General features: G+C 36.9%; 1 protein-coding gene across 23 annotated transcripts in view; it reads right to left on the bottom strand.

Moving 5' to 3' along the window:
• Positions 1-23,701, bottom strand: part of dlg1 (MAGUK family member discs large 1) — a 516,408-nt gene that overhangs the window by 97,481 nt on the left and 395,226 nt on the right. For 21 of the 23 annotated variants that reach the window (XM_086911654.1, XM_086911656.1, XM_086911657.1 and 18 more), the window contains one exon: positions 5,480-5,515. The exons of the other annotated variants lie outside the window; for them this stretch is intronic. In XM_086911654.1, the coding sequence (XP_086767780.1) occupies positions 5,480-5,515 (36 nt within the window). The remainder of the gene's footprint in view (positions 1-5,479; positions 5,516-23,701) is intronic. 23 annotated transcript variants of the gene reach the window in all.

Below are 23,701 nucleotides of genomic sequence, written 5' to 3'. Positions count from 1 at the left end.
AGGATTTGATCTTCGAATTTTCGTGTCTCTATTTTGTTTCAAAAATTAATTAACGTTTCAACAAAAACCCTATGGTGCACGGTTCATTTCACCATGTATCGAGAAATAGGCCAATACGCAAACGAAATTTTCTACTTCGCTCCCCGTACGTAGGGAAGTAATGAGGAGGAAGGACAACAAAGCGCCCGTTCACGTTTGAACAACTACTCGTTGGGTGAACATCAGGGTGGAATGAAAAAGTCAAAGCTGTATAATTTGAGTTAATCCTCCTACATTCAACATAGAAAATGAAATTAAATGATGATAAGTATTTTTATTGATTTTTATTATATTGTTACTACGAAATTAAATAAATAACATCTTTCTCGTGTAAATCTTCTTTTCTCTTTTGTTCTCTCACAAAGAAGAAACTTTTTAGAACAAGTCTCCGGTAAAAAACTTTTGTTTCAGAGTCAAATGTCCACCCTCCTGTCCACCACTCCACTTGTACAGACCTCAATTTTTGAAACGTGGTTTCAAAAGGATGCAAACGTGGTTCGCAAATTGAAAATCCGACGGTATGAAATCGCAAACATTGAAACGGGAGAACATCCACACTCGAGGGGAAGATAAAGAAAATTGGAAGCGCATTTTCAACCGCATTTTCAGATAAGAACCGAGGCAAAGGTCCCCGAGGAGAATTAAAAGTTAACAGGATTGGAAGTTTGAGCAAACGAAGGGTCTGCTCGAGTAAATTAATCACGGCGGGTCAACGATCGAGAGATACGAGCGAAATGTAAATGGATGGTGGCTCGCTGTGAATGAGGTGGAGGTTGCTCGAATTGCCCCATTTTTCACGTAGGTACAAAAATTGCCGGGCTACTTAAAAGGGAGAGGTGGCGCGGAACAAAGTCCTTTCAGGGTTTATCTTGCCCTTAAATGGCCCGTACGACCGGGCTTCCAGCAGTTCCAAAAGATAAATTGGCTCGAATTGTTACGCGCTTTTTAAAAGTTTTGTTCAACTGCGAGCACTTAGGTGCCATTTCGTGTTAACTACAGTATAGAATGTTTTCCACCCTTGTCTAATTTTTGGATAACTTTTTTCTCGAGTTTTTCAGGTTACAATACTTGACACTTGGACATCTTTATCTTAAAAGACACAAAAATTTGTTATTTTAAAAATTTTCTAATTCGATCATTTGATATATTTGCCCTGCTTGGATTTATATTCCAAGCTTTTCATTCCAAGTTGAATGATTGAAAATTAACGAGATCTTTGGATTTAATTGAAAAATTAAAATCTCTTTTGTAACTCTACGTATATTTTGAATAGGGTGAAGTATATTTAATATTTTATCTTTAAGAAGAGGAATAAAGATTCGATGAAAATTAAATAATAATCGAAACGAAAGTGACATAAAATATCGAGGATATCCCCTAAATTTTGTACGATCAAAATATCAGAGATCATCGTACGACTTTCTCGTAAAAAAATTCCTTGCAATAGATTGTGAGTCTAAATGTTAATGCAAACTCGAGCATGAATAAACATTGTCTTTCTCCGAATAATAAATATATTCCGCTATCTAATTTGGCTTAGACAATCGATCGACAATAAATTCGACGTAAATTTTGGAAATTATCGAAATTAGCGACGCGACGAAACCTTTGGGAATCTACATATTCGCATGCACACACGACAAATCTCGTCCAATTGCAATACAAACATTTCATTGGTCGAGTCATTTCGTTCAATCAACAATTTTGTTACTGGATCCGTTATTGTCTGGCTGGAAATATTGAATCTCGATCGGATGGTTTATTTGAACGTCATAGCCGGATGATTCACTCGTAGATCTGGAAATATCTGGTAATTTCGATAAGTAATACTCGACGCCAATTTATAATCGATCCATGAATACGATAAACCGTGTGTATATGTTTTAATCTAGATACGAATTATCTACGATAGAATACGAATAATGTGGGAATGATTATTTATGAATACGATACGAATGACGCGTTTGAAGGGACAAAAGCCGGCCGCTTAATTACCTTTTGATGGAGGGAATTATTGCATGCGCGGAGCATTTCAACGAACGGAAAAAACCAATTACTTGTAATACTGTACGCCGATAACTATTAACTATTCATTCCTCGATCCCTGTAACCGTAACTGCGTACGTTTACGAAGCGAAAACAACTTATATAGCTAATTTCTATCAAGAGTAGAACAATTCTTCCATTTTAATATTAAACAAGTGATTGTAGCTAGATTGCGCCGGTAAACAGATATTGAAAGGAAGCTTCAAACTTTAGATTGGATCGATCGATTTTGGGGAAGGGATCCAATAGAGCCAGACTTCCACCGAGCCGATTCCAATAAGTTTATTGGCTGTCGAATCTTCAGCTTGGTGATGATAATAAGAATGAAGATAAACCAGATTATAATTCAAAGAAATATATTCATGAAAATTTTATTTTATTCAACCATAACTTTGATGATGATTAATATAGGTTTGAAATCTGTTCACGATTTGCATTAAAAAAGAGTTGATATTTATATGAATTTATATCTTCTAAAACAATATATCTACCAGCTGCATTTAACTACGTGTTAGACAAGCTGGATGTGCCCTACCATAATTACATTAGCTGTGAGATTAAAAAGATTAAAAAATTCGTGGAAACGTGTCATCACATTAACAATACAGGTAAATTTCCAATACGTTGGAATTAAAAATCCTTAATTAAACTCGACGTGGAAATATTTCTAGCGCGAGGATGGGCCTAGATCAATTTACAACCAGATTCAATCTTCAGCATCGTAAAACCGGATCGCAGGATGATGCTAAAATGACGTTCATTTCCGTTAATTTAACCAGAATCGAAGGATGCCCTTCGAGGACCGGAAACTTCGATCCAACCGACATAATCTCGACAATTCGAGGGGGAGGGGGAGGGGCACATGCTCACGTCATTCATATGACACGTCCCCGTTACAACGCCCCTCGACCGTAATATAATTTTAGGGGCTGGAAACGCGGGGAGAGCAACGTATCACGCGCTGATAGGCGAAGAGGATTCGAAAAAATAAGCTGGAGGAGGAAAATGCGCTCGAGCTATTAATCATTTTGCGCGGAGTATTTGTTACATTATAAAAACATTCGGCTATTTCGATAATGTCGCTTCACTCTTGAACGAAATATCGTCGCAAGCGCAGTATCGATTTTGCAACTTTTCCAATTTTTGAGAAGTATTGTTCACAAATTTCACGAATCTATATTTATTGTAACAACACCCGAGATGCATACGCGATAAATTGAATTAACCGTATCCACTGTAATAAGATAAACCGAATGGAAATGTCGCGAGGATAATAACAATCGGTGTTATCCCTGAATGGGAAACAAGCGTCGAAAGAGAAACGATGGAGGGAAATCTAATGGAATTAGGATTCCGATGAGCCGAGATAATGCGAAACAGGGATGTGTTTTCTCAAGGGGAATGGTAGAACAGCTACACGGAATTCCAGATTTCAGATCCCACAGCCGGGAGATCAAAATGGTCCCGCAGAGAATACCTAAATCTTACGACAATTCGCGCCAATGAAATTCCCTTATAGAGGAAATTTGTTGCATCGATAAAATTTTACATAATCTCTCCCCTCGTATATATTTCGAGACTAATTTCATCGCGAAACGGATCTAACAGTGGAGATGGAGATGGTTCCTTGGCGTGAAATTGATCTCATTTCCTGGAATCCCAAGCGCGCGAAACAGATCGACGAAGGGGAGAAGCAAGAATCAAGGAATGAGAAAGATAATCGTCGGCATTCCAGAAAGTTACAAGAATCGGGGGTTTACTCGATTTAGCGGGTGGATACTCCTTCTTCGACTTTCTACACCCTCGTTTCCCTTTACCACGATCTACAGGTAAAATATGCATTCGTCTTGGTTGAATTTCAAAACGAGTCGAATAAAACCCCTTCATGAATCTTTTCATTCGAATAGCGTGACGACGATGGTGGAAGGAAGGATTGGTTGTCAAGTTTGCTGAAAAGGGCAGGTTACCCTCGACATTTTGAACCACGCGAGCGAGAGGTGATCGAAGGAAGTGAATCATAGGATGATACCGGGTGGAATGGGAAAAATTAACGAGAATTAACGAGGGAAATAATAAAAGATAGAGGATAGATAGTAGTTTGGTTAATCGATTCAAACTCGAATTCGCTCGATAATTGTGCAATTGGTAATCATTAACGGTAATGGGTCGAGGGGTCAAATAATTATCCACCGCATTTTCTCTGCATGATTCATTAAACAATATCCTTAGGGAAATTATGTGTAAATGTAAACTACGATAAGTTGAAAGCAGCAAATTATCGACAGATTTATCGAACCTTAAAATCTAATATCCTTCGAGTCATTACTGGGTTAGAAGAATATATAATTGTGGTACGTATTTCCTCAAATTCGATTCTTTAGAGAATAGAATTGTTACTCTAGTTTCAACGTGTTACCTGATCTGCGAACATAATCGAATCAAACATATTTGCATAGATAATCCTGACAACCCTGTAAAAATCGATTATGGAAATGAAAAATGAATGCGAAGCTTCTATCGTGTAGAAAGAAAAAGAAAGGAAGGAAAGAGAAAAAGAAACAAAATTTTCTGTCAAAATAAAAACAGAGTATCGAAACGAAGAAATTCTAATTCGTTTATTGAAGAAGGAAAATCGACGCACAATTGAACTATAATTTTAATTCTGGAAAGAAGGAAAAACAATTTGCGGAAATTCGAGCTCGTGAAACGCGGTTAATTGCAAAATTATTACGGCTGGGTGTATAACCGGATATTATTGATGTTTAATCGTGAATTTGTTCGAACAAGGGATGAGGAGAAATACGATACAGGATCGAATGAATTATTTTTCGACAATTGCGCATATTGCGCATCGAAATGCTTCCAATTGTTGTTATACAGATACAAAAGAAAAGTTGATTAGAGCGATTGATTTATGAAAGTATTATGAAAGTATTTGTTGTCAAAATTTTGATGATACGATACAATGTGAAAATTTTCAGAATATTATTAGCACTGATAATTAGAAAATTATACGAACAATTAATTATTACATCATTATGTTATATTATTATATTATAATTTAGTTAATTATTATTGATCATTAATACGACATATTATTATTATTACGATACGATTAATTAATATCATATTATTAATGTCACAATATCGATTCATTTTTATTCTTCCACGGAATAAACATTTTGCAGTAAATATTTATACGATCTTATATATGTTCACAGTGCTAATAACATTTTCAACAATGTTTCCTACAACGCAAATATCGTATTCGTTAGATTACTCGAGCACTTTTAACGAATCACAATACGTCACAATATGTCCAATTATTATGAATAATATTGTGCATTGTGTTGCTGTTGTTGTTGTGTTCACACCATCTGTTTTGTCTACTTACATGTCTCGTGTCAGCCGCAAGTAGGGGCGTGTGTGCCTGCAACAATGAGTGCCCAGAAAATTAGACCGTGTAACCCCGAATGGAATTGTTGTTTGCTTTCTAGGGAGATTCATGCTTGAGCAAAGACTCCGCTCATTCGTCGCCGAGGATACGAATTCCCCGGGCCAAAGCATGCCATCATGCGAAAACACGCGTCGGGGAAGGGTCATGCAAGAGGAGTAGTAAGAGTAAATTTGCCTTGTAATTTAACACCAGCCTTTCCAAAATAACCTTTCTCATCGATGAAACGATGATATCGTCTCTCTCAAATCTCGCAATTCCATTTGGAAAATCTGTGAAACGATGATTTTCCTCCTATTACGCGAATAAAAGGGATGGACGCTTTTAACATCGAAGATTAAAATTTTAACGATTCTTAATATGCATTTATTATCGGTTTAGGTTACAATTTTAAGAGATTAATAAATAATTACTATCGAATTTAAAATTTAAGTTTCGCCATGAGGGAGAGGCAGAATCGAAAAGTTACAACTTTATTATTAATGAAAATTAATAACTGAAAATCAACGTGATGATACCACATATTCTGGGTATAGATGTAAGAAGAATCAAAAGCAGAGAATGCAACGTTATCCACGTTATCGTATCAAATTTTAATTTAATGAGGTTCGCCATTAGAAAGAGGCGGGGCGGTAAATCGAGTAACAAAATATATTTGCCTCTCTGTGACGAAGAAGAAATTCCAATAATTCGAGAATGGATGTTCGTTTGTAGTCTCTCGAGGATCGTGTGATCACGAAACGATTTTACTCCCGGTAAATTTTCCGGACGAGCGATCCATCTATCCGTGGTGGTCTCGGCTTGAAATCTTGAAAGTGGAAAGAAAGAAAGAAAGAAAAAAAAAAAGAAAGAAACGTGGATTCCCCGTAGAATACCAATCCCCGTGAAATTATTTCTGTGCCGTGAATTGATCAGATACCGTTGGGTTTACATGCACAAATTCCTCGAGGAAATTTAACATATTAACTGGAAAAGTTAGGAATCGAGCATCCTCTTTTCCATCAATTCTTCGAAAAATCGATCGGAAAATCAGACATTCCGCAATTTTTCGTTCTAATGCATCGTGTAATTCGAGCTGTTTACCCGAATCGTTTAATTTAATAACGGAACTTTGCCGTGGAAGAATCGTGTGCACATGGAAGAACAGATATGCACGTGTACCTTCGCTTATCGATTTATCCTTGAACAGCCACGATACGATACGTCGCTTGTGCGCATACATTTCTCCACATCATTTTCAATTGTATCCAATCCATCACACGCGTATACCAACGTCGAAGAGGAATAAATGCAAATCTAATTGAAAGATACTGATTTTAATGAAAATTTTTCTGTCCACGTAGAATACAACATTTTTTATATAACATAATAGAATAATATATATTCGAATCATCGAATCTAATAACACAATTTGTCAATGAGCGTTTCACAAACGGGCGAGCACATTTGAAGAATTACGAATTCCAATTTCGCTTCCCTTTCTCTCGCTTCCTGAACCCAATAGCCTCCATTAAACTGCTTTCTCTGATCGATGAGCCTGTCGCGAATATATCATTCTTCGTGTCGCAATGATCCCCATCAACGAGAACGAGGAAAGACAAAACGGAGGGAGGGGTTATATAGGTCTCGTTAAAACCGCGGTTAGAGAAGGGGGGAAGAAAAAAGAGAGAGGGAGAAGTTGCACACCTATTCGACGAGATGATCGAAATGAATCATCCCCCTCCTCGCGTTTCCACTCTGCCCCTATTCTTATCTCGTCGTCTCTCGTCTCCCTTCAATTCTAATCGAAATTTATTGAAACTTGGAATCGATTCCGTGGATTCGTTCGTGGAAAACGCGGATGTCTACGAGTCCTCCGGGTGCCATTGCAGGGAGAGCGTGTTATGCGCGCATGCAGGCCATTCAATTTGAACTCCCCCCCCCATTATTAAAACATTTACGTTACGATCTCGAACCCGACAATGGACGTTTACTTCGAAATGAAACCTGTACGCAATCGCGTGAGCAACAACCGTTTCAATCATTTCGAATTAATTGACATGTTCGAGCAAGCAGTGGTGGAAGGAAACTACTCTTTAAAACTCTTGAAATTCACTTTTTTTTTCGAATATTGATTTTTTGAATCGAGCGTTGAACGAGGGTGATTGATTTCGTTCGATTGATTCACCCGCGCTGAAATGCGTTCGCAAACAACACTTTTTGCAGGAAGTTTTGATGTATGACGAGCAAAACAATATCTGCGAATTGTAATTAAGTCGAATCGATTTTATTAAACAAGCAATTGAGGCAAGGTTTTGAATTGCCGGAATTCGATCACGGCGATAAATAAAATATGGCATGAAATAACAATATACCAAGATACCAGACGAGTAATTTCCTTCGTGTCGTGACTTTGCAACTTTGTCGAGAACAATGGAAAGCGTGTTGCAGGGGAAGGATGACCCACTCTGTTCACCCTTTAAGCTCCATTCCTCGCGAGAAGGCAAGAAAATTTCCGATTTCATCGAGGGGAATAATCGAGTGAAAATAAAACCAGGCGATCTTCCGTGGAAGTCGGTAATCTTGAAACGAAACGGGGAGTGAAAGTTGATTCAACAAGTACTCATCGATCGTGTGGATGATGCGATTGCCTCGGGGATGGAATATTTTTTTTGTTATTCATGAATCCGACCAGACCGGTGACCGAGTTTGCCATTGCACACTTTTTCCATGTGTTTAAGCGCGATGGAATTTAATCGAGCGGGCATCGAAAATCGATAGAACAAATTGATTTCCATTGGGTTCTAGAGGAAGAGTTTTCTTTGTGGGAAATGGGACGATTTTTGAGGGGCAATTTTCAGAGGAGAAATTCTGAAAGGGAACGTATTTGAAGATGTTGCGCTAACAGACACAAGTTCGTCGTTGGAGAAGAAAGTCGATAACTAAAGGATTTTACGACGAAAAATTCCCGTCGTTCTTGTGGATTCATGGAGCTGCCATAACGCGAAATATGATTTGATGCACTTGGAACGCATATAAGAGGCTACTAGGCACGTATAAAAAAAAAATATGAGAAATGGTGGATAAAACTGGATATGGAATTCGTGTTATCACGCGTTTATTTTTCTAAATATATTTCGTTTATTTATTCGAATTATAATTGTACGTAAAGGGAACGATGAATTACGTTTCGTTTCACTCGAGAAAAACGATTATTCTTTTCCTTTTTTTTAACTTTTTTTGTTTGTTAAAAATAATACATTTTTAATTTGTGAATAATTTACAATTACGAAGTGAATACATGACATACACAGAGTTTCTTCGTAATATTTGAAATTTAAAACCTTCACGTTTTTGTACAAGTTTTTAATTAACTTTTTTTTAATTACACGTTCGCGAGGAAAAATTTTGAATTTTAATTAGCGTTCGAAAATTGGAAGTTTTCCCCGGTTTCTCCGCATCGCAAACCATCGAATTTAAATTGCAAACAAAAATTACGAAGGATGGAGATCAGGTTTCATCAGGTTTGAAAATTTCCGTAAACCTTATGTCACATTTTTTTACATTTCAGAAATCCGAATTTCTACAATTTTTCAAATTATTTTCCCGTTGCTTGGAACAATACTCGTAAAAAAAAGGAAGAAGAAGAAGAAGAACAGATTCCTCGGATCGAATCGAGATTTCTCTCCGTGAAAGAGACTCTTCAATTGAACAGGTGTATCGTAGTACAATCTTTATTCTCCAACCAATTTCTCTTATTCCTGTTTTTACAACGTAGAGTAGAGAGTGGAGCAAATAGGAAGTATAACGAGTAACGTTGGCACCTTGTCAACAATGTGTAAACAATTCGCTTGACTGTCATTTTGTTTCGCCTCAGACGATTTGCACGATGATTTCATTGACTGTTCGAATATTTCTGCACGTTATTCCTCTCATATCTCACCATATGAAATTCAATCTTCGGATTTTCCTTGTGGGAAAACGATGTATATACAAAAATAAAATAGAATCATTGTGAGAGAGAGAGAGAGAGAAAGAAAAGTATCATTTGCTTCTATCGATCGAACAAAAAAAGAAGAAAAATTCAATCGAGTTGTTCTTTAAAATTTTATCGCAACGATATTATCGAATTCCTTTTACTTTCTTTTCAAAACAAAGATGAAGTTCTTTCCATCCGAGAAACCATTTACTCTACCATGTATTAAATTCCACTTAATACGAAATAATCAAGTTACTCGAACAAGTTTGCCCTCCTTCTCAAGAAAGAAAATTAAGTTTGTCAGCAAGCAACTTACTCTTCTTCGATTCATCTCCATTAACTAACTGCATTACAACTCGAAACGCTGTGTCGTCGTGTTGTCGAATGGACGACTTAAAAAAAAAAATCATGGAAGAATTTCCCCTTCCTTCGAAAATTCGAGGAAGCATCTGTGGCCCGCACTCTTTGAGCAAAAAGAAAAAAAAAAAGGGAAGGAGGCGAGAAAAACGTGGAAGGACGATGCGTGCATCCCTGAATGGTAATTAATTACCAGAGAACTGTCTCTCGATTCGAATATGAAATTCAATTAGCCCCTACGCGAACTCACTTCCACGAAATTAGAAGGTTCGCAAGTTTCTTCTTCCACGATTTCCCGAAAAACTTTTTATCAACCTGGCCTGGTCGTGCATTATTCCACGAGGGGAATTAAGTTCCGAGTTCCCGAGGAATATTTTTCTTTGTGTAATTAAGCTAATTCCTTGTTCCAGGAAACCCTTCTTCCGGCCGTTGCCCGATTTATTTCTATCGAGATGCGTTTGTTTGATGCTGGACGCGATTTATACCCGTTCATCCTCGCGAATTACGCTTGTTTTCGCGATACCATGGCGGAAAATTGGCTTTGGTTCTGGTCCAAGTCTTGGAGAAGAAGTCTTTTTTCGTTCATCTATGTAAAGCTTGCTCCGTTTCTGAACGACGTGATAAATTTTTATCGTTTGCGAAACATCTGACAAAATTAATATTAATATCTACTCTAACGTAATTATATCGGAGAGTTCGGAATTCCAATGAGTCATATTTTCTGAAAATCACTTACACACATCGTTCAAAGATCTCTTCATCGTTTAAACTTTCAGCCGATAAGCGAATTACACAAGTATTTCGATAATTTAGTAACGATTTGACCAATTATCAACTTGCAATAATGTAAAACGTGATTCAAGATAAGTGTCACTTAATGATTTAATTGATTTAACATTGCGCTGCGTTAAATAAAACTCACAGTGAAAATAATCGTGCATCTTCTTTGTTTGTTAAGAAATATTTATCAAATCGTTTGAAACTAGATCACGTTGTACGTCTCGTTTCGCATAAATATTCACAGTAAATAAATATATTTAGGATACATTGACCGAGGAAATTATTTTGCCTCTGATAAGCATTAGATAAATATTATCTCGTATTATGCAAACGATAAATTACACGTTTCCGATTTCCGTGGAAACCAGTTTAATCGCAGATTAAATAGAAATATCCCGGAATAATAAAAATTATATACAGTTACGTATTTCTATAATTATAACTCACGACTTCGCCTCTTCTTTTTTTCTCTCTTAATAATTTCTTTCAAACGTTTCGATCGATCGTTCATTCTTCGTTAAACGATGTATCAACGTCGACATTTAACTTCGACAAGTTTAATTCTATATTTATTCTAAACTTTGCATTTTTCTAACGTTTCATTATTTCTTTACAGGGGGGGAAGAAGATCGTGGCAGAAAATCTGGGAATGCAAACAAAGGGAGGGAACCGCAATCGTTTCATCGTTAATACACTTTGAAACGCCTCGGGTGGAAAAGTCGTTTCCTTAGAAAATCGAATGATTCGGATTCGGCTACACATTTACACATTTATGGAATATCGATTTCCTCGTTCACGGAGGAGGAGACGGTCTCGGGGCTTTCGTACATTCACCGAAGACTAAGATTCGCCGAAGGGCTGCCATCGTGTCAAAGCCATCGAACCGTAGTCGCAAATTTTTAAATTCGATCGAACAGGCGACGATACAATAGACTCTTCTTTTTATCTCTTCGACAAACTGGCAACTAAGTTTGTGATGTCGAAAAGTTTGTGATTACATATACACGCGTTGCGCGTGGATTTTTAGCAATGAGATTAAATTTAAAGATTTAAAATCGGGAAATAAAAAGGGAGCACCGCGTGCAACGAGAAAAATCCACAGTTGTTCAATTTTATTAAAAGTGTATCGGGTACAAAGTTTTACAAGCAAAACGTTTCATTACGCGAGATGAAACGTTGGATATCGAAAAATTGGCGAAAATTCATAAATTCTCTAAACGACTTTGCAAAATAGTGAACAGCACCAGCTGTGCTGACATCCGCAAAGCTTTTGATCGGATTTAGAGGTTGAAGAACTTTCGCCAAGCTTGCGGTGACGAAAAAGTCAAAAAGTACATCAAAGACGAAACGAAGCTTTTGGTCGGAGCTTTTACAAGTTAGTTTTTTTTTCCAAAAACGACAAAAAGAATGAATAAAGCGTAATTAAATTTCTCGCTGGAAATTTTAATCGTGAAAAATTGTCGTGTGTGGATAAATTGGTCGAAGAGATATTTTTTATTTTTTTTTGCGACCATAAAAATATTAATCATAGAATTTAAAGGTCATCAAGTTTTTTCTAATGAAATTTTTATGAAGAAAAGAAACTAGCTAATAATTTATTGATGTCTACATTTAAATTTAGATATAAAATCTATACAATTTTGCACACGTATTACCCCGTATTATTCTGGGAAAGTTACATGTGCAAATAGCATGAATTATTAATCGTACATCATTCTAATAGATGTTATCGATATTTCAGGTTCCTGGAACTGGATTGCATGACACTGTCAGATAAAAAAAAAAAAAAATAAGAATTTTCATTATAGAGTAACACACGTATATAATCTCTGGATGATCCAGGATTTACGTAGGATTAAACACGCGAGATAAAATCCAGTAATTGATCGAAGAATTTTAATCCCGGAATTGAAACAAAGCTCCTCAAATTATTCTACGTATTCTTACACAATTTTCAATTGGAATGGAGGAAACAAATTTGCTGCTGAATCATATAGTGTTTTTTTTTTTTTTTTTTACAGGTAAAAAATTCCTACACCGAAACTTTCGTTCAGCTTCGTGACAAAATTCTATCCCTGGCAGGGATAAAAAAATTGAAGTAGAAGGAGAGAGAATTATATCCGGACATTTTTCAAATCTACAGCAAGGATTTAGCTACGTGCCTTTTCCGTTTTTCGAGGGATGAACCATATTTTATTCCCGAACTTGTTCTCGAGTTTTAAAGTCTTTCTTGCGCACGTACGAATCCCGCCAAAGGGTGGAAATTTTGCAAAAATCTGAGAAGAATCTAGTAATTTTGTTCCCCTCTCTCCCTCCCCCCCTTTTTTTCTAGAAAAAGAAAAAGTTGTATGCAAATACAAAAGCGAAATATAATAATCGTATGATTCGTAGGAAGATCGATAAGATCGAGGCAAAGTTATTTTATCGCGGCACGCAATCAGGCAACGATGGCCAAAGATAAAACTGTTCCATTAAATTCATTCTTATCGCCCCTCAATCCGCGATAAACCGAAAGAATCTATCGAGAAAGCTCGAACAGTTCACGAATAGGCCACGATCCTTGTCAATTATCGGGAGAAAGGAGATGAGTTAAATCGATTAGAGTCGAAGTCGGCCACCCTAGACGCTCCCCCTCCCCCTCCCACCGTAATTGAAAGTTTCCTTCAATCAGCGATACAGGAAATACCATCGATGAAGAAATCATCTCGCCGACGTTACGTCCGTTTCCATCGGTTTTCCTCGGCGAATTTTCTTTTCGTTTTATATACAGGCAGTTATCCGTTCTTAATCTACGATGCCAAGATTGAAAGAACTCGATTTTACGAGAAGAAAAAAATGTATTTTTATCGATTCGAGTTACTATTTTCTGTGGAGAATCGTTATTTATAATATGATAAAAAAGTTAATGGAAATATTGAAGATTGATATTAAAAATTGTATTGTAGGGGTTAAAGAGATGAAAAGAATTTCGTTGTGGAATTTGCACACTGAGAAACGTTACTCTCAAAAGTTAATACAGAAAGAAATTTCATTCGGACGTGAATTTTGCATTTACAACGACGAATGGATTGAAAGAAAACGAGTAGTGGTTTACCATAAACAACGGTGAGAAGTTATAAATGGAAACGACTAGCTATCGAGTGCAGAGTCGAACAAGTCGAATCGGTAATAATTCCTCTTTTATGCGATCGATTTGTCTCTCCGTCACCTTGTTCACGAGCATACAAACAGACAAATAGAGAGGAAATCAAAGGAGATTTTGTGCAGGCAGTATTTGTCAACATAATTGTCAATCATCGCTCTTTAAACAATAAAGAATCAAAGTTTGGAACAAAGGAATTTATTCGATTTCAAGAACAAGTAACAACAGGATCATCTCTCGTCGATATATCATCGATTCATTGGATAATTATCATTGGCCGATAATTAATTTTCCTTCGAATAGAAAAATTATAAAACGCTTATAAAACGAAAAACCGATATTCGTCTCAATCTATTCAATTTACACGCGCGTGTATGAGAAGCAAGAGATGAAATATCCGGCATTCTCGCGACAATTGTACTGTTTAATCAAGTTAAATTTAATTCGATCTCCGTACAGATCGATCACCTTTTTTTTTTTTTTTTTCGTTCGTTCGTTAATGACAGCACGCCTATACCCGGATATCGAATAAACAATTCGATATTTAATACTTTCAAAGAATTTAATTCCCGAACAGTGGAGAAACAAAAGATATTTCGGATATGCCCGATTTCAATGAAATTTAGCGGTCGGATAATCGTATACTCGGAATAAACGAGTATTGCCAGTTTAATTGCAGAGAAAAATCTTACAATTCTTTTCAGCTTTAATTCTCTTTAAAATTACCATCAAATCCCATACGTTTCCAATCCTTTATTACAATTGTGATAACACTTAAAATTTCGTGATGACACTTTGCAATCAAAATTTCTAAAACAACACGTCAACAACAACAATTACGCAATAACGTGCAGAACGTTCATTCGAATCAACCGCTCGTAAGCCCCCTGTTCCTGCGAGGCACACATTCCTTGATTCCCCTCCACATCGTTATCGTGACAACGGGGAAAATTCAAGCGGTATCATTACACGAATTCCAATGGATAGTTGCGAGCGACCGACAAATATTCCTTCTTAGAGAACGACTCGGGGAACAGGTCCGTGAGAGAGATAAGTCCCCTGTTACAAGTGGACGGTTACGGAACAATGAATGCGGAAGGACGGGCGGAGAGAAAAGGTCAGAGAGGCTGGCTCGGTATTGGCTTTCGAGGTAGCAGCCTGGTCAGTGTCCGGTCCGGTGAAATACGCCCGTGAATACGAACGGCCGTCCATTTGTCGCTTGTCCGTACGTCTCCCTGTTCCGTTACCCCCAAAGCTGGCCATCGAGCGCCTTCTCCAACCAACCCCCGAATTGCTCCCCCACCCCCTCTCTCTCTCTCTCTCTCCATTTCTCAGCCGGTTCAATTTAACGAGAGAACGGCTGCCATGCACACCTACGAAACCATTCATACGGATTTACCTCGGTTGTCGATAGCCAGGCCAGACTCTCTCGCAACTTTCGCACGGCTCGAGCGTGTTTTTCCTAAGGGGTGGTAAACGCGCCCCTTAATCTCGAGGAAGAGTTCTCCACGGAAGAAACTTGCAACGTTATGGAAACTTGCGGTCGGCTTAGAAAATTCACGCTTCTTGCCACGATTCTCGGGTTAAGAAGCTAAATGGCTCGTGTGTGTGTGTGTGTGTGTGTGTGTGTGTGTGTATGTGTACAACGTTTCTCGATAGGATTACAGGAGTGGATTAGCAATTTGCAAGTTTTAATTTCTAGTTTTTACGGGGTTAAATAATTATTCGGAGTTTGACGTTTCTGATTAATTATCGTTCGATTCAAGCTGGTTTTTTTCGGCATATTGGTGAGGGCAAAAAGTATTACTGAATTAAATAATTCATTAGAATGCATTAGACTTGCAAAGTATATATATATATATATATGTATAAAAAGGTTTCTTTTTTGTTCAGTAAGGGTGAATGCATTCTCGTGGAAAGAATGGATCGCGTAAAACCGATGGATCGGTTGGTAATATGTTAACAGTGGAACTGAGAGAGTGGAAATGGACGATTGTGAGAGGAGGTCTCGATGGAAGGTCCAGCAAACGTGGTGGCTTAGTGGCTGTTTCCTTCATCCTGGTCATTACTCAACGGCTTAGAGTTTCTTGCATTCGAGCAATGGCTCGTCTACGCGACAGTCGGAAAAATAAGTTCTATCGATATCAGTGAAGAGACGCATCAAACTCGTTCGAGCGTTGCTCCCATACGATTCTTTAGATTTTTAACTCTGAAAGCTTGACCGGCTTACTTCGAGCAAATGAAACGTCGCCTGATGTTTTTTCCATGTCTCTCTGTATTACGTAAAAAAGGAGAGAAAAACGAGTGAATTTATCACGATCAACGAATGCAATTCAATAACAAGAAAGAGCGGATATGTTTTTAAACGTTTCTTAGTTATTGTTACGTGTAATGTAAAAGTATAAAAAAAAAAAATATTCCACATCACTCGATGCAAGTTTTATGCAGATTGAACGAAACACGAATGTATAATATTGGATTTCGATATCTACAGAAAATCTATATTATTCAATTAACGAAATAATAAATCAATATAAATTATGCTACTTTTTTCATTGTCGATATAAAGTATCCATTTTTTTGGATGTCATAATTCCAGAATAGCATTTTTTTTTTTAAATGTGAAGCTGTCTTTCCGCTTCTCGTTTCGTGATTCTCGTAAGTATATAAAAGCATGTAATACGATTCTCATTTAGCAAGAATTAAGCGAACGAAGAGAATCGTCGTGAACAAAGTCGAGGACAGTGATGTAACGCTTCTAGACGCGCGATAAATTGGATCGTTTTCCCTCAGAGACTCTATCTTGCTACAAACTTGACTTTTTTTTATCCCTCGAACTCTCGAAGCGTGCCTGGGAAATGTACGGCCCTGGGAATCGTCCCGTCACTTCGTTACTTGGAACGCCAAGCGGCTTGTTGTCTAAAAGCAACACGATAATCGTAAACGGCACCTTCGATGGAATGCGACCAGACTGCGCTTCCATTCGATTCCAATTCCACGCTGTAGCAATAAATTTGGATACTTTAATCAATATCAATGTTTCGGAGCGTTCTAAGGAAAATTGGGACGTCCCAAGTTGGCCGAGTGAAAGCGTATGTAGGTGTGCGAGGAAAATTTTTATGAGAAGAAGAGAGGAAAATATATGGAAAAAGAGAGGAAAGGAAAGAAAGAAAAAAGTTATTTTTCAAATTGGATTAAAAGGAAGAGGTATTGAGAAGAGTTAGAAAAGCTGAGAAAAAATATGAGAAGACAAACAAATATAGGAAGAAAAGAAGAACGTGAGATCGTAAAGAAATATGAAACAGGAGAGGATATGATCTGGAAAAAAAAGAAAAAAAAAAATAAGAAAACACAGAGATAAATTCAGGGATAAAATGATTCGAAAAATTGAATTTCCAAATCGATGAAAATTTCCAAATCGTGACCCAATATTTCTGCTTGATACAGATCACATATCGTTGTACGAGTTACAACATTAAAACAGACGCATCATCGACTAAATTACGATGCGCATTCAACGCGAAATAATGGATAGAAAGTTGCTCCAGCTAGACCAGAGGGTCTAATACAATAGCATTAAGATTCAAGTGGAACAGTTTACGGAAACTCTCGGCGGGCCAATCAGAAAATAAGACATAACGGTGTCGTCGTATGTATTATTCATAACGTCTCTTCACCGATTGTAACTACGGCCCATTGAAAATTCAAGGCGATTCATGAAAATACACCTTCCATCGGATATTATCATCGATTCAAAAGCATCGTTTATGATAACCGCCATATCGTAGTGGGAGAATTCGTTTAGACAAACCGAGAAAAGAAAAGAAAAAAAATCTCGTATTTCGAGCCACGCAAAATCGAATCGCAATGGATAGAATATTGGGAGTGCAAAATAATTGCAAATTAAGGGATCGCACCGCGAGAGGCACGATAGACACGAGAAACGAAAGACAAAGCAAACGAGAGAAAGAGTTCGGCCACGATAGAGACGGAGGTATAGAGTGGAAAGGACAAAGGAAGGGAATGGGGGAAAAAGTCGAGGAGGGAGAAAGGAAATAAAAGAAAGATCGTGGTGTCTGGCACGAAGCCTATGGAGCCGGCAGCCTGCCGTGAAACACTCCATTCAATGGCGTTTGGTCCACAGCTGGGGGTGGGCGAAAGGTTCTTAGGGTGTATGGAGGCAACGTGTGCAAGTTATACGACTCAACATTCGGCGCACACCGCTCGAGCCGAGGTTTGCGGGACAACCTTCACTTCCAACCACCTCCGGAAGGTCGACCGAGGGAGGTCTGTATTTGACGGGAATAAGAGAAGCGTCACAAGTCGGCGGTTCTCAACCATTTCGTATCGTCTTTCGATAATCGTTACGTGCACGTAACGCGATCGGCTTAATTATTTTCATTCGTGGATGGATCAAATTATATTTTTGTTACTTTTGTTGTATTTTAGAGAAGAAAATTTTATAGATAATCTAAAGATTATGTGTCTATATGATTGTCGTGAAAAGAAGAATTTATGAAAAATTGAGAGAGAATTTAATTTCTTATTCTCGCAAAATTACCGTAGATATAAAATGAATGTGATTATATAAATAAGAAAAACTGATGACAAATTTTCTTTTTGGTTTAAATAGATAGATAAAAATCAAACGTTATCATTGAGGATCGTTCACTCATGGAAGACGTTTCATTAATAATTGAAATAGTCACGTTGGGTGGCCCGCCTATACGTAATCGATATTTTAAAATTTCGACGAATTAAAAATAGAATTCTTACACCACGCACAAATTGGACTTCGTTCGAGGCAAAATGGAACACTGAGTCAACAGCGAAGCGTGAAATTATTTCTGTTGTCTGATTATCCACCTTGTCGTTCAATTTGCTTACTGCGACAGTAGTAAGTTTATTGCAACGTTTCGTCAGCATGAGTACAGCTGTTCGAGGAGAACTTCTTTTCGAGATGATCGTCACACATGACGAGCAATGTAAAGTGTTCTCGCCAACTAGCAGATCCGATGCGGTTCGAGGATTCGAAACGTTGTTTCGAGGATGTCGTACAGCTTGCAACTATCGTGTATTTTGCACGAAGGTCGTATCCAATTACAGGGTGTGTGTGGTATGCATACAATTTACATGAACGGCACACACGTAGAGATGTTACATAATCTGTATTGCTCTCACGCATTGCTTATGGAACACGTTGCAACGCTATATATGTATCGAAAGAAGGAAATGCATACATACACACACTCCTAGTCGAGACACTTTAATTCTCAATTGACTGTTAATCCATGTCAATTATCACCGATTTGTTTATCGTGATTTCGTAATATCGTACGCAATGTCAAATGGGTCGAGATAGCCTTCGCTACGTTATCGAATAGTATGATATAATTGAATTAAATGATCTGGGGGTATGTATTATCGTGTGAGTAATTCGCTTGAAAGAATGGCAAAGCTAATTTTTTGCAGGATTAATTTCACGAAATTAATTCACTGAAATGTTAGAGAAGATTGTTTTACATAAATATATACATTTTCCCCTGTAGACTATGAGTAAATAAGTATTTTATCGAACATTTTATCGAACGACCGACGCATAATGGAGATTATTGTTATAAAATATAATGTAGTTAAATATACATATATTTAATGACATCTAATAGTATTACAGAAGTGAGAAATTTAATTATTTTTTTATTATTATTAAATGATAATTCGGTATAAAACGATTTAATAATTCTACTATTGTAACGATTAAATCTATATAATTATGGATTCTCTTCTTTTTTTTTTTTTTTTTTTTTTAGATTCGTTTCAAGCATAAGATAAATTTTCAGAAGAAAAACTCGCGTAAAATAAACGAGAGGGATGCCTAAAGCCTTGGTTTACTGGTATAACGAAAGCGAGGATCTAAATATTGGTTGAAACGCAGAGGCCTCCGTCCGAAAATTCCGCGGTAAAATTGTTTCGGTGTTCGTAAACTTTGAAAAGCTTACATCAAGCCACAATGGCCAGGTTGACTTAGGACCGACGAAACTGCTCGAACGTGTCGAAATCGGCTGCCAATGTAAACTGCACGTTTACGACACTCGATAAAGCTTTCTAACACGTCGTTGATTTCGCGAGGGAAAATAAATATGGACACCATTGGAGTTTAATCGGACTTGTCCACTTCCGGAAGAAAGTTTTATGGATTTAAAGATTCGTTTGTCGTGTACACGAATCTTAATAGGGATATTAATGGAAAATTAAAGAAAGAATTAACAAAATTTCGTGAAACAGATATTAATCGTGCAATGATACAATTTGTATAATTCTTCAAGTTCAAAGTTAAATAGAAGTTCGATATAAATGAAGACTTTTTTAAAGAATTTTCCAATAAAATAAAATTGTATACTTTGAACTGTCTGTACCATTCAATGAAAACGAAATGGTGCAACGAAGTTATTTACGGTCTATGGTTTCTCCTCTGAATCCTCGTTTCTCTTCTCTTTATACCAAACAGTCTCGAGACCTCTGGAAGTTATTCCACGTTTCCTTATCGTATGAAACGTTCGAGAAATCAAGGAGAAAAATGGTCCAACGGTTTTCAACGGCAATTCCCTCACAATTCCTCTAACTTCGCAACCTTTCCCTCCTATTTTCTATCCTTGAGTTTCCTTTTCCCCTCCCCACTTTCTCGTCTTTTCCTTTCTTTCTCTTCGACGATTCGTTTTCTATCGTGAAAAGAGCAGATACGATGTTAGAAAAAGTCGTGCATTCAGAGCATAATGCTCGTTATCGAACGACAATGGTATTATATGAATCGTTTAGTAGCTCTTTTCCAAAGTTAATAACAAAATAATGTGGAAAATATTGATTTTCTTTATAGAGAAATTGTAAAGTAAAAATTTTGAAGATATAAAAGTAATAAAAGTATCGAGACATTCTGAATCATTCATTGGAAATCACACGAATGGATGAAGATGGAAATACGAAAATATATCCAATTTCATGTGATAATAGAATAAACGTTCGAAACGAATCGAAGAATATATGCACGAAGAAAACGATAATTATATCAGCTGAAAGAAATATACAGCTTCATTTCACGGTCTATCGTATATCTATTATATATCTACAATAAATGGATTAGAATCGCATCAATTTTTATTCACATCATAGATATATCACTCGTAAATAATTCTTATCCAAGATTGATGTCGTATTTGTTACGCTCACAACGTGTATAATTTTATGCGATAAATTATTATTCATTACAGTGAACGCGTGATATCTCTGAATACTCATTATGAATAAACTCATTATCTTTCGACATCAAAATCAAAATTAAAATTCACATATGCATAAGAATCACATTGTTCTGATTCTTTATTACCATTAGCATTATTAATTGAATTCAATAATTATGTACTTTTCAATCGTCTTTTCTCACTCAGAGTCTCTCTTATATAACTTATCTTGAATTTACAAATCTAACTCGTACATTAGTGTCAATTATTCGAGACTAATAAAGAGAACGAAAATTGTCGAAGTTCTTTTATTTTTTTTTTTTTTGATATTTAATATTAAAAAATTTTTAAACAAGAGTAGAATAACGGTTACAGATGACCATTATAATACTCTAAAAAGTTAAACAGAATTGCTAAAAATAGAATATAATCGAAATATGATATAAATCGTGATATTGCGATTTGTTTGTGACTCACCGTATCTAGATTGAATAGGCTCGAGACCTTTTTCAGGAATCCGTCCTGCGACTTCTTCTTTCTTCTGGTGGTCATCCTCCTCGTGTCAAATCGATCTCCGTTCGATGTGAATTAATCCAATTAATCCGAACGCTTCAGATAACGCTGAGCCACATACTTTTCCCGTGGAATTCGCGGAAACCACACTTCACCGAAACAGGAAGCAAAGTTCGCGATAAAATTGATTTCCGTTATATATAAATTCGTTCGTACAGAAGGAATTGTGGCAAAATTTCGATCGATTCCTTTAATTAATATACTAGAAAATTTGTCATAAAAAATGCTCGATAAAAATTAAACGTGTTAATCACGTAATCATGTATTACCACGCTAATATAATCACATGACGAGCAATTATAATATTGTAATATCTTTTCCTTGTAATTTGCTCGAGAGTTTAACGTACTGGTGCAACGTGAAAGTGTCTCGACCGCTTGAAAACTTAATCTAATGAGGAAACACGAGAACCGTTGCATAGACCAGTAATTTTATATGCGTCAAATACATCATAGATTCGAAGTCGCGATTACGGTGACACGGAGTCGTATTATACTTCCCTGGCGGCCTATTTCTTGCGGGCCCGTGCCGCATTTATATCTCACGCAAGTGCAACCTAATTGATAAAAGCCAGGGACATCGGCCCGTCCTACTTAGGTCGGTTAACCCGAATCGCTTGGCAAATAACGCGGGAAATTATTTGATCGTCGTCACGTGCTGTTAGTGGATATTATGTAATGAATAATCAGTAGTGATGATGAATCGTTGCGTATATATGTACACACGTAAGGTGTGTAAACTCGTGTAACTTTTCATATGAAGTAGAAAAATATTCGAAAAGAAATTACAATTATAATTTTTATAATTCAATGAAAATTAATTTTTTGAAAAATTAATTCTTATTAAAAATATTTTAGAATTTCGATGAGAAAGCAATTTAATCATTTGAATCGCGCGCCATCTACTTCGAAATCGATTGCTATCGATCTTTCATATTCATGAGAGAAACGATAAAAAAAAAAATAAACGTCGCGATTATTTCCAAGGTAAAGTTTATAAAACGACATACAGTCACGCTATCACGTAGACCGAAAATTTAAATACGAATAAAGGTTAGTAGATGCTCCGTAAAGAGAATGCACTCTCTGATTCGACCGGTGAACCCTTGGGCGATCGATCAGTGAAAGTATGGAGTACAAAGTGGCACACGAACCTTGTTTGACTTGATATCTGTCGATATACGTGCACGTATTTTTCTGAACATAAGGTAAAAACCAATTCTATGCTCCCACGAAAACTATGTATAAGCTTCCCTCTTTACGTAGTCGTGTACACACTTGTGTAGTATGTATGTGTACACACGAGTACGCTTATATCGTAAACAGGTTGTCCGTCCGTCTCACTCTAGTGCGCGCTAAGCGTACTCCTGTGCAACGTACCGTGACGAATGACGACGCGGATAAGGAAACCCACGATTGTGAACCTTTGATTTCCACGTGGACATACGTTTCACGCACACGTTATCAATCATTATGCGTTCATTATTTCGATAAAAAAGAAAATCTTAAATGATCTAACGTGAACGCTTCGTTCGTGAAAATAAAAGCAATAAAATGTCAAATATATTTCAAAGAAATGAAATACATAGTACTGTTATATCCCGCGTCCTTCGTACATGTATAACCTATTCATCACTTAATGGAGAAGAACCGTAATATAAACTTTTTAGTTCGTTTCCGAAAATATTGGAATTACGTTTATTTGTTATTATGCGAAGAGCAATGTGCATTAAAAATAAGAAAAATTCCGAATTCTCAATTGCCACGTATTCCTTCTGTATTGCCCGCCAAAAAAATAATGAAGACTTCCTATTTAGGTGCGCAAACGTCACTTTACCTCTGAAGGAAGATCACTGATTCACACGGAACATATTTAGATGATAACGAGCAGACGTATTTGTCTACACCAACACTACACTTTTATCCAATTCTAGTTGAAAATCACCATGTACTAGACGCCCCTGCACGCACGATTCTCGCATTCCATGAGAAACACGAACACGCTCACACAGATACGAAACAGGTTGCTTCTCGTTCATCCGTCTCACTCCAGAACGAATTTCTACCGCCAATCGGGCCACGATATTTTCTCAAGGCAACACGTAGAACGAAAGAAAC

The sequence above is a fragment of the Apis florea genome, unplaced genomic scaffold, assembly GCF_048593485.1.
Source record: "Apis florea isolate Af1SG1 unplaced genomic scaffold, ASM4859348v1 contig_3326_pilon, whole genome shotgun sequence".
Lineage (NCBI taxonomy): Eukaryota > Metazoa > Arthropoda > Insecta > Hymenoptera > Apidae > Apis > Apis florea.
The sequence above is the reverse complement of the archived record's forward strand: the minus strand, read 5'-3'. Positions and strand labels throughout refer to the sequence as shown.